This window comes from Aquarana catesbeiana, linkage group LG02 (assembly GCF_042186555.1).
Source record: "Aquarana catesbeiana isolate 2022-GZ linkage group LG02, ASM4218655v1, whole genome shotgun sequence".
In the NCBI taxonomy this organism is placed as follows: domain Eukaryota; kingdom Metazoa; phylum Chordata; class Amphibia; order Anura; family Ranidae; genus Aquarana; species Aquarana catesbeiana.
In genome coordinates, this window is record NC_133325.1 from 488,085,383 (window position 1) to 488,098,201 (window position 12,819).

The 12,819-nt window shown below is 40.2% G+C and overlaps 1 protein-coding gene across 5 annotated transcripts in view; it reads left to right on the forward strand.

The window, feature by feature from the left end:
- ST7L (suppression of tumorigenicity 7 like) overlaps positions 1–12,819 on the forward strand; it is a 289,595-nt gene that overhangs the window by 148,268 nt on the left and 128,508 nt on the right. For all 5 annotated transcript variants that reach the window (XM_073615725.1, XM_073615728.1, XM_073615727.1 and 2 more), the window contains 2 exons: positions 9,454–9,526; positions 9,854–9,956. In XM_073615725.1, the coding sequence (XP_073471826.1) occupies positions 9,454–9,526; positions 9,854–9,956 (176 nt within the window). The remainder of the gene's footprint in view (positions 1–9,453; positions 9,527–9,853; positions 9,957–12,819) is intronic.

Here is a 12,819-nt window from a genome sequence, read left to right on the forward strand (position 1 = left end):
TTATATCCTGCTCTCAAACTTTGTGTGTCGGAAAATCCGATGGAAAATGTGTGATGGAGGCTACACACGGTCGGAATTTCCGACAACAAGGTCCTATCACACATTTTTCGTCGGAAAATCCGACCGTGTGTACGGGGCATAAGTGGATTTATTAAAAGCAAACAGGAAAGCTACTTACAAACATAAAATCCAGAGCATTAAAACCGCACCACCAACACTCCAGATGGGCGTTGTGATGTCACCTCTAATCTCTCAATGTACTTTTTGTTCAACAGAACGCCTTCATGTATTTCATACATGATGTTGGTTTGGGAAACTCATTGTTCAAAATTTCTACAACACTAAGATGTTTCCGGATGTCAATACAGATGTCTCGTTCTCTTGTAACAGTCTAGTCATCAAGAAAGACTTTCTCTCAATACATGCAAGACATCACTCATAACACAAGTAGTAACCAAAAGAGGAAACCTCTTTAGAAGCCAGCTAGATTAAAGCCTTATGGTTAGATGGAGTGGTCTTGGCTTTGGGTTTTAATAATTAAAGGTGGCTACAGACATCAAATCAAATAAACTGATTAGAACTGTTTTGTTTGCATTAAAATTGTCTGCATGTCTATAAATACCTGCCTGGCTGGCACTTTAGAAAGATAAAGCGATCACACTGTGGCCCTATTGTTCATTCATGCACCCCTGCTTCTGACCCTTCATTTATATCTACAGCTTCAAGTTTGTGATTTTAGATTTCACATGCTGTGCTAGATTGTAGTCTGTAATTTTTAAGTAAAATGGAACTCACTGATTGTCATCAGCTTGATTTTCTCTACCTAAGCTACCAATGAACATCACTATTAATGGAACTGATCAGAGATCTTAGATGTACTCTCTGCTCCTATGCTTCTTCCATTTACACTCACATAAACTTTTGTGCTCAGTAGAGCTAAGCTATACATGCAGATTTATGAAATGCTCAGTAACACTTTTAGGGCTCATGCACACAGGATGTTTTTGCAGCTGCTTTTAGGGGCATCTGGCAGTTTTTTTTTTTTTTTTTACTGCCTCTGAACCCTCCTCCGTGTTAGCCTATGTGTCTATGCACACATAAACTTTCAGAGGAGTTTGGAGGCATAAGCGTTTAGGAGCTGTAAAAACGCAATACGCGGCTTAACGCTGTAACAAACTTTTAGCTGAGTTTCGTGTTTTTAGGCGTTTTTACATTTTAGGGAGTGTTTTTACTGTAAACATAGAAAAACGCAGCTTTATGCTATTCAAAAAACGCATCTAAAAGCGTGTTTTTAGCACTGCTTTTTCCTGAAAGTAGCGCTTGCAATTTTTAAAAATCCTGTGTATATGAGCCCTTAGACTGAGGGTTGCTGGATCAAGTAAGATGTTACCATAGATGACCACTTATATATAATAATGCTGTGTTTTGGTGTTTACCAAAATATACATTTTCTCTACCTATTTTAAAGTGGTTGTAAAGGCTGAAGGTTTTTGTTTTTTTTTTTTACCTGAATGCATTCAGGTAAAAAAGACCCTTCTATTTTCACCTATCCCCCCAACACCACGAAATACTTACCTGAGCCTGATCTCAATCCAGCTCTGTGCCCGGAAGCAGTGGCTCTCTTCACTCTCTCTCTTTCCTCACAGAACAGGTAGCAGCAGGGGACTTTGGCTATGCCCAAAATGCAATGTATAAACCGAACCCCAGTCTTGTGTCCAGTTAAGGCCTATGGAATTGTGGAATCTCAAAGACAGATGGAGGCTCGAGCAGAGGAGATACAGAAAATGCTAAATCTTGGAATAATAGAGAGACCTAAGAGTGAGTGGCCTAGCCCATTGATGCTTGTTCCCATTCCAGACAGTTGATCTGCTTCTGCAATGACTTAAGGAAGCTGAATGGGGTGTCAAACTTTAATGCCCATTCCATGCCTTGGATAGATGAATTACTAGAGAGGTTGGGTTAATATCCACTCTGGACATCAGGGCTACTGGAAAATCCTCCTCACATACAGTACAAAATTAGAGATCGCTTTTGCCACTCCAGAGTGTTTGTGGCAGTATGTGCACATGCCATTTGGCTTGCAAGGGGCCCCTGCCACCTTTCAAAGGGCTATGGATGAGATCCTTTGTTCACACCAAAAGTATGACAGACCTAATCAAGGACAGAGCATCCATGGTTGCTAGGGCTTTGTAGTGATACAGATGCCCTCTCCAGAACTTACTGTCTCCTAGGGGAAAGTGTTTGACCCGATGGATTTGAAAAGAAGGGTGGGTATGTGATAGAGTCTGGGCTAAAAATGAAAACAAGGTGATGGATGAGAGTAGGATATTTGTTACCCAAAATGCAGATTGAGGCAGTCTTGGGCTCAAGGGAAGCCTGAGGAAAATAGGTCAGTTGTCCAGAGGTTTGGGCTTCTAAAAAAACCCCATGGGGACAATGAAGCGGTAGTTGTAACACTGAATATTGACTTAGACACTGGACAATGACACCTAGCTCTGATGATGTCTCCTGACAAGTTTGATTGTGTTCTGGTTATTGAAAGGAAAGCCCATGGTTTGCTGGACTCCCGGCTAATGCAGATGCATAAAGTAAACTGAGGTACGGCTAGAGCTGGGCGATTTTCTCAAACCAAAAATTCTGAGATTAAAAAAAAAAAAAAAAACTTGATTAACAATTCGAATCAAGTTTTTTTTTTTTTTTTTTTTTGGGACACCGCGCCGGTCCTGAGGAGCTGCGGGCAGGAGTTTTTAGGCGAGGCAGCAGCTTCGGCCTAGTCCGGGCCGTCCGCCTCGCGGTCTAGGCCAAAGTCCCAGCTTTGCCTAAAAACTCCTGCCCGCAGCTCCTCAGGAACGGCGTGGTGTCAGCGCCAGTTCTGGTGAAAAAAAAGAAAATCTAAAAATATCGATTTGACCTCTCAACTCGATTCAAGATTCAAATCGATTTTTTCCCCAGCCCTAGGTACGGCCTAAAAATGGAACACCGTACATGCTAGTAGTTTCCCCTGGTTTCTTATATATAAATTGAGGTCTGACAAACAAAGAATGTAATAGTGAAGGCTGCAAGTCATGTTTCTTTTCATACAAAATACAAAAATAGTCACCATAAACACTATAATGGAAGAAAAAAGAACATTTTCACCATAATAAATAAGTCTTAAGTTACCCACTGGTACATAAGATGCAGTTTTAACCACTTAAGGTCCGCTCTATAACAGACGGCACCATTTCCAGGTAGGGGATGTGCATGTGCACTGCTGGCGGCCCGCTCCCACTGTGATTGAACACAGCAGAAGCCAATCGGCGGGTACTGCGGACTCGGTTACTGCCATCATTCACAGATCATCCTGCAAAAAGACAGAACAATGGTCTGCCTATGTAAACAAGGCAGATTGCCGTTCTGACAGGAGGGTTAAAGATGAAATTTGTGTCCCTACAAAGCAAGGAATAAATTTAATCTCTTCCCCTGGTAAAAGCACCACCCACAGTGTAGTAAAACACTGGCTAGGCACACAGTTAACCCTTTGATCACCCCTGATGTTAATCCCTTCCCAGCCAGTGTCATTAGTAGTAGTACAGTGACAGTGCATATTTTTTAGCACTGATCACTGTATTAGTGTCACTGGCCCCAAAAAGTGTCTAAAGTGTCAGTGTCCGAATGTCCACCGCAATATTGCAGTCCTGCTACAAGTCGCTGATCGCCCCCATTACTTGTAAAAAATAAATTAATTAAAATATTCCATAGTTTGTAGACACTATAACTTTTGCGCAAACCAATCAATATGTGCTTATTGGGAATTTTTTATCAAAAGTATGTAGCAGAAGACATATTGGCCTAAATTTATGAAGAAATTCGATTTTGTTTTTTTTTTTTTCAATTTTTTTTTATTGGATGTGTTTTAAAGCAGAAAGTAAAAAAGCACAGAGGTTAGCAAATACCACTAAAAGAAAGCTCTATTTGTAGGAAAAGGGGGCATAAATTGTATTTGGGTACAGCATTGCACGACCGCGCAGTTGTCAGTTAAAGTAACGCAGTGCTGTATCACAAAAGATGGCCTGATCATGAAAGGGGGTAAATCTTCCGGAGGTCAAGTGGTTAATGGTCATCTCCTACAACAGCAATGATCATTGTATGACTAGAAACTGAGCTGTCCTTAAGCTCACTTCATTTGAGGTGGACATCTGAGACATTTAGACAGAACACAGGCAAGGTAACAAAGAATATTATAACAATTCCTCACGTTCACCCAAAAAATATAAATGAATAGCTGTAGCACTTTAAGTTATAAATGTTTGTGTCAATATATAGTAAATTGTGCCACACTAAATAACCCTCAATAATAATAATCTGAGCAATAATATCACATATGTAAATTACAGTAGCTTCTAACTCTATGTTGCAAACATAAATCTCACATGTGCACAAAACAAGAACAACATAAATAAAAAAGAAGCACAGATTGTGTAGGACTTTGGCGGTTGCCACTGGTAATCAATCATCCATAAAGTGGGATATCTCCGGGGATATAATAATCAAATTTAAATAAAATGGAACACAAGGCCATAGTTTGGCTTAAAGATAACCATAGTCTGGTTATAAGAGATGCTGATAAATGTGGATCAGCAGTTGTGCTTAGTGCTGCACAGTTTTGCACGGAGCAGGGTTGCCAACTGTTAGTAATTTTTGCATCTGTCCTTGTATGTCTGTTACGGACATGCAGACTGCATATCTCTAACGGACGTTCCTGGACAGATGCAAAAATGATGTATTTTACAAACTGTTCATAAATTTACTGATAGTTGGCAATCCTGATACGGAGGCCCTGAGGCAGCTGAATGATGATAATACATATCTGCCTTTAAAACAGAAAACTATGTCTTTATTTAAATTCCTTTTGTACAATCTTATAGATGGGGCAAATCAATGGGGGCAGTTAGTAAGAAAACAGCAGAATATCTGGTAGTAAACGATCCAGTTACTCTTGTGTTTCATAATCTACCTAAGATACACGACACAAATTCCTGTTCAGGGACATTGCATAGTTTACTTGGGTTACTCTGGATGTCACTGCCTTGTATTCATCCATACCCCACTCACTGGCTAATGAAGCAATTAAGTATCATTTACAGTGGGTATAGAAGAGAATCACCCCACTTTAAAATAATCACATTGTTTTGATTTGCAGGCTGAAATGAAGACAGCTGTATTTATTCTGTATGTACAGCTCTATGTGCTGTATGTATGACCTATAACCTTTTCCTATTTGATGACACCTATTATTTACAGCTGTATGATGCATCAATGGGAGCAATTTTTTTTACCATCATTAGCAAATCTTTATACAGGGTGGTGGGAAGAATTTTTCATAATAACCCTTTTTTAGTAATTTGTTTTTGTATGAGAGATTTATAGATGATTGTCACAGTTTATGAATTATATCAATGGCAAGGATTTAAATTTTAAATTTACTGGCAATTTCAACAATCAAATGATTAATTTTTGGATATGCCTCATACACATGATCAGAAATTCTGCCAGCAAAAGTCGGATGTGAGCTTTTGGTCAGAAATTCCGACCGTGTGTATGCTCCATCTGACTTTTGCTGGCAGAATTCCAGCCAGCAAAAGATTGAGAGCAGGTTCCCTATTTTTCGGTCGGAAAAAGTTCCTATCCGAAAATGCGGTCGTCTGTCGCGCAAAAAATCACACATGCTCGGAAACAATTCGACGCATGCTCGGAAGCATTGAACTTAATTTTCTCGCCTCATCGTAGTGTTGTACGTCACCGCGTTCTTGGCGGTCGAAAGTTCAGAGAACATTTGGGTGACCGTGTGTATGCAAGGCAAGCTTGAGTGGAATTCCGTCGGAAAAACCATCCAAGTTTTTTCTGACGGAATTTCTGATCGTGTGTATGGGGCATTACTCTTGAGGGTAGTTCCGATGTTCCTACTGTTTTTATCAAGAGCTATTGGAAGACTTGTGCAGGAAATGCTACTTTACTGGAGAGTAGCCTCCACCAGTGGGTGAATTTACGAGAGCCAGAAGGAATTGCTCTACGGAGGATTCCTTCAATAATGAATGTGATGTGATTAGAGAGAGACCTCAGTTCCAAAGGATTTCCAGAGGATATCCAGACTGGTCTATTGAGAGAGGATTTAGAATTGCAGCTTATAAACAGATCAGATGTAGATGAAAGAATGATTGTGTTATATTTGTAACAACTTATTCAGTGGAGTATAACCAGATAATACATTTTAATAAGTTTCTAATACTTTATTTGCGTGGTTTCTTACATAAGATTGTGTCCAAAATTTGCAGTTTTCCAGTCACCGTGTTCCTACTTTACTTTTCCCTCCTTTCCCCCAGTCATGTTAGATTTAATAATTGGGCTTAAACCTGTTTATCTTACCCTGGCTCTTTTCATTGTGGAACCAACACATGTAAATATTTTTGGGTACACAGCGTCAATAAAAGTTTTACTTCTTTTGTCACTGGAGAGGAACATAGATATATGTCCTCGAATATCGAGGCTCTGTATTATGTTAATTGAAATGTATTATGTTTGTTGTAATGTTTTTATATTTTTTATGTGTATGTTGTTTATTTATCCCTCCCTTTTGATGCTCATGTGACTCAATTGTGATCTTGTGATTGTTCATTTATTATTTAAAGGTATGTGAACTTTTGGTAGTAGCCATACTTTATGGCTTACCGGCCAAAATGCGTTGGCTTTCTACTCCACTGCAACTTATCATTTTGTATTAAAGGATATCCATTTTTGCTGATTTACCGGAGTGCCAGCTTTTCCTCAGGGTCCATCTGATCTGTGCCTTTCCACCCCTTCAGCTTCTCCCTTGTCTGATTTGCAGAATCGAGATGGGGGGCATTACAGTGGTTGTCATTGTACCAAACTGGCCCAGGGCAACGTGGTACTTTTGGACTCTTGCAAATCATATAGACCTCCTGTCTCAAGGGCTGGTCCACCATCCTGCTTCTCAGTCGTTGACTTTAAAGGCTTGTTGAAGTCCAGGTCTTAAGATGAGTCTATCAGATTTGATCAGCTTTGCCCTCTTAAAGGATGAGAAGTCAACTTCTAGCAGAGTCTACCATTGTGCCTGGAAAACCTATTTTGCGTGGTGCGAGACCAGGAAATGTCATCCTAGGAGGTACTCATGGGACACATCCTGTCCTTCCTTCAGTCTAGTTCAGAGCAACATCTAGCCTTGGGTACCTCTCATTAGCTCTTTGTTGCATTTGTTCAGGGATTTGCACACATCTCTACCTCTGTAAATTCCGCTCTGACACTCCTTAACCTGATTCTGTCAACCCTTCACACCTATTAGGCATATTACCTTATCTGACTTTACTCACAAGGTGGTCTTACTCGTTGCTATCAACCTCTTAAGTAGCGGGTCTCTGAGTTAGTTTATCCTGTAAAGAGCCTTTCCTTGTGTTACACAAGAACAAGTTTGTTCTGAGACCTTTTATCATTAGTGGTTTTATCATTGGTGGTTCCCTGCTTTCACCTCAACCATAGCATTGTCCTTTTCTTCTTATGCCCTGCTCTAAATCATGATACAGAAATTTACCTCCACTGTCTTGAGGATGTTAGAATTTACCCCCTCTTTGTACTGCCTGAGGGTTCCCGCAGGGAACTCCCTGCATCTTGTTCCACCATTGCTAGGTGGATTAGACAAGCCTCAATTTAGCCTGTGGTCTAAAGCAGTGGTCATCAACCCTGTCCTCAGGGCCCACTAACAGGCCAGGTTTTATGTATTACCTTGGGGAGATGCAGACTAGAATACTGCAATCACTGCGCAGCAAATTATATCACCTGTGATGTATTTCAGTTATCTTGCAAACCTGGCCTGTTAGTGGGCCCTGAGGACAGGGTTGATGACCACTGGTCTAAAGGATAGAGCACCTCCATTCCCTGTTAAGCCCTGTTCACACCGGTGTGACTTGTAATGCGATTTGACAGTTCAAAATCACATGACAAGTCACACCCTATTTGTGCCTATGGAACTGTTTAAATCTGTGCAACTCTGACATGCACTGATTTGAAAAAGATTCCAGCACTGTTTTTGGTGATTTCATGTGTGACTTGCGTTGACATCTGTGCATGAAATCACAGGCAAGTCGCATTGACGGGCAGCTTTGAAGTCACGCTGAAGTAATGCGATAACAAAGCCGCATTCATGTGTGAACCAGGTCTAAGGGTCACATTACCAGACTTGTTAGTGCCTCTTGAGCTTTTCAGCATCAGGCGTAAGATGCTTCAAGCCGCTCTGATTCTGTAAAGCCGTTTTTGACACATTTGTTAAAGTGGTTGTAAACCTAGATAACAAAAAGTAAACGGAACATTTTAGCTAACAGTCATTTATGCACAGTCTGGCACGAGCAGCCTGTCATTTGTAATCCTCTCCACTTTGCTACTAAAAAAAAAAAAATATGACACATGAAAAAAAAAGGTGTCGCAACCCACCCCCTCTCCTTTGATGGCAGACATGCTGACGAGACTCAAGCACGAGTGAAGGGTACATGTCTCCTGCTGCCCCCAGCCTGAGTGTGTTTCATTTCAAGTGGTTGTAAACCTCGTATGCATCAGTTCTCGAAGTCGTGCACTATTTTATAGTGCAGTGTTTTATAGTACTAGTTTGCTCAATAAAAATCCAAACCGCTTTATTTTTACCTCAATGTTTTCATCTCTGCGAATGTCAGAGTTCTCTAAAAAATCTCTGGTCCATGGGCGGGGAAGTCATTACATCACTGGCCCCATCTTCCAGCTGTGCACCCCACTTCCAAGAAGGGAATGACGTGGGCAAACTACTAGCACTGTGCATGCTGCCTAAAATGGGGCTAGTGTGTTGTCTGGGAGATAGAGTCGGTAATGTGATAACTCCGTCTCCCGAGCTCTGGTCAGTAGACATGCCCACAGACTGGAGATTTTCAGAAAGCTGTGACAGGCGCAGAGATAAATACTGAGGTAAAAATACAGCGCTTTGTATTTTTACAAGTCCTTGAGAACTAATGCATATGAGGTTTACAACTACTTTTAGTGGGCCTGACATTTGTTTTCTGTGTTGCCCATCCCTCAGTTTGACTGCTTTTGGATGTCCCATGGTTAAATCTAAAGATGCAATGTTCTCTATTGAGTTAAAATCCATTTCTTGGCATACAGTACAGAACACAGGTCTCTCTCCTCTGTTATTTATTATTTCCCCATTGCTTGATACAGAACTGTGAATAGCTGGGAGTGAGAGGGGTTATATAGGGGTGTCCAAACAGCATTCTTTTCGTGCTTGTGCTTGATCGCCGGAAGGTAGCAGCATATAACCTGTGGTTAAAGACTAACAGTCCTGTACTGTACTCTAAGAAATGGATTTCACTGATAAGTCAAAAATATAATTTTTCCCTTGATGATAAACAAATATATTATAATTTTTTGTTTTTACAGATATCAGTCTTCCAAAGTCAGCAACAATATGTTATACAGCAGCATTAATAAAAGCCAGAGCAGTGTCTGACAGGTCAGTATTTTATATTTTATTTTAAAGACTATAGCTTTTAATTTGTTTCCCTGATTTAGACTGGTATTATTAAAGGAGGACTGTGGGAAATAAAAAAACAAACATACATACTCACCTATATGGCTGCAGACTGGAAGCTGAGTGATCACTCATTGGCTGCCATCGCTGATTGGATGCTGGTTTTCCAGCATGAACGTTCTACACACAAGGCAAAGGTTGTCCAGTTCCTGCCGAACCAACCATTTTCAGATGATTTTCAGCCCGTATGTACCTGGCAAAACACTGTATGAAGTGAAAGGAAAACTGACTTTAGCCTTTTTTCTGTAGGTTTTCACCTGAAACAGCTTTTAGAAGAGGACTCAGCACTGCAGAAATGAATGCTGTAGAAGCTATTCACCGTGCTGTGGAGTTTAACCCTCATGTACCAAAGGTAATGAAAGAAAAGTTAGCATGGTTTCAGATATCTATTTCTTATTTTATATGTTATTCTAATCCTTTTACTGTTAATGTAATTGAGAGACAAATAAACAGACTTTCCAATGATGTGTACCAAGCCAACTAATCTTTCTTTCCCATACACTCATTTGTTTACCCTTCTCCTCTTCCCTCTTCTCTCCCTTTCTCCCCTTTTGTTTCTCTCACTTGCTCTAGTGGACTTCTAGTATCCCAAGGTTGCACTGCTGGCACAAACTGCTTTCCTTAAGTTTTTGTAGATCTTTTTGTGTTCAGATTTTTCAAGCTGTGGGTAGAGAATCTGTATAGGTTCGGCATGTCTCACTTTGAGGTGTCACATTACATACAGATATGAGACCAATGTGTTTTGACCTTGTTGTACAACAGGGCCGAAAGCTGGCTATACATGGATCGAAATTTGGTCTGCTCAGCAGGAACCAGCAATTTCAATTTCAATCCATGCATAACTGTTTCATTCATGAGCAACTTAGATATATTGATCTAAGTTTAAGGAAAATGTCGCCAGTGGGAATTCAGACAGTAGTATAAAACGTGGCAGACAAACCCTTTCCCAAAATATTAAAGAAAAAAAGAAAAAAAAAAGAAAAATTTTTGGCTTGTGCCTACTTTAGGAAAAGTCAAAAGAGTGTGCTGTAGCAATTGCTATCAATCTGTTAATGTGCTCAATAGATCATCTTGTTTTACTTATCAGCTATCCATTCTAGCAGACTATAATCAAAGGTAATTATTTGGCCCAATGTGTGATTAGGCTTCTTTCATGGCTAATCGTGTTTGATCGATTTTGGCAGCAGCTGAACTGAGGAATAACCAACAAGAAATATAAAAACAATTTCATTTGTACTAAGTAGTAAAAAAACTTACTGTAAACTATTTTTTCCATCGGTTTGATTAAATTGTGCCTGTTGGTGCAAAGGAAAAATCGGGTTGGAGTAAGTCACTTCAGGGGGACATGCTGTAACAGTGCACTCATTCATGCTGAGGAAAAATGTGTACACATTAATAAAAATAAAAATCAAAAACAAAATCTATAAAGCATTGTTAGCAATATACGTACCGTATTTATCGGTGTGTAACACGTGTCGGCGTATAACACGCATCCCAGTGTCATCTGCAGCCTTGCCCAGTGTCATTTGCAGCATGATCGTTTAAAATTACCGCCGCCGAGATAGAGCCGGATGTCCTGTGTACTCGGCTCCACTCAGCTCGTCTCGCAGTCCGGCACAGTCCCGCCCCTTGGCCTGGCTCCTATGATGGACATAACAAAGGTCCAATGGCGGGACTGGGCGTGACTGCGACCCGAGCCGTGTACACAGTACACTCGGCTCGGTCTATTTCGGCGTCTCTCGGTCCCTCCTTACCCTCAGAGGCAGCAGGGATCGGCGTATAACACTTACCCATGATTTTCCCCTGATTTTGAGGGGAAAAAAGTGCGTGTTATACGCAGATAAATACGGTATTTAAAATAAAACAACTTGTTTGCTACTATTTCGAAGAAATATTAACAGTAATTAAATATTATATCACATGAATGCTATTCGACTCATAAGCTGGACAATCAGTCTTGAAGGGGGTTTGAGGAAAGTGGTCTAGTGGAAATCAATCCTAAGTGTGTACAGTGTGGCTGTTGGGTCACAGTGTGGATTTTGGGTGTCAGGGATGCAGTTATAAAGAGGGATTTAAATGTAAACCGGTATGAAGAGGGGTACATGTTTGCAGTGATCGACTGTGCACATTCTGTGCGCTTTTATATTGTAATGCATTGTTGTTGCTGTTATTGTTATTATTATCATCTACATACATACATATGTGCACTTTGTCAAAGAAAACATTATGCAGTGTGATACATAGAAGTCATACATACCATCCCTTAACTTTCGCTACTTTATACATAACAAGAAAAAAAAAATGTTTGGGCTATAGATACACTTTAAATTCATAATTTATAATCCTAAGAAACTATAAGACTGATCCATTGCATTTCAATAGATTACAGTTGTGTCCCAAAGCAATTTATCAATTTTCTTGTTTTACCTGATAGCCTCTGATTGGCTATGACAGTGATCAGTCAGGGGGGCCCAAATCCAGGTCCCTGCTGGCTGAGGTGTTTCGAAGGACAAACCTTCTTCATTAGAGCCTAGCTACAAATGGTCTTAACAGCATTTTTTATATGTACACGGACACACCCATGACGTGGGAGCCATGACCCCTCCCAAGGGAGGGCGGGGGAAAAAAAAGTAAAAAAAAAAGTAAAAGAGTCATAATAAAAACCCAGTGATGGACCAAGCAGAAGCTTTCTGTATCTGCATATACACCGGCATTACAATAGTATATACGTGTACAGTAATTCATATGGAAATGTTTCAACACTTGGAAATATAGTTAGTGAGTGTTTATATTCATGAGACTGGTGCACTATGAATATTGCTGATGCATATCTGCCTTGTGCTCAGCTACCTCAAGAGGAAGCAGTATAAGATAATGTGTTCTATAACCATGCAGATGCTTTTTAACCATTTTCTATTGATACAATAAATTTATGTTGAATAAGGCACTAGGCCAGTGCGCCCTCTTTTCTTTTATTTTCTACAGTGTGGTCAGGACAACCCCAGTCCTTGAGGGCAGCAAGGCACCTTAAGCATTATCCATTTGGTTCGAGGCATTACAGCCACTATAGAGATTGTTCACTCATGCGCAGGAGTATGCTACTGTCAGTGTATTTTGGGTAGGATTAAAAAAAACCCATTGTTTAAATTAGTATCAGTGCCAGTCTGTGTTTTAGATAGCATAAAAAGGTAAAATGTGGGCCCTATTATGTGTAC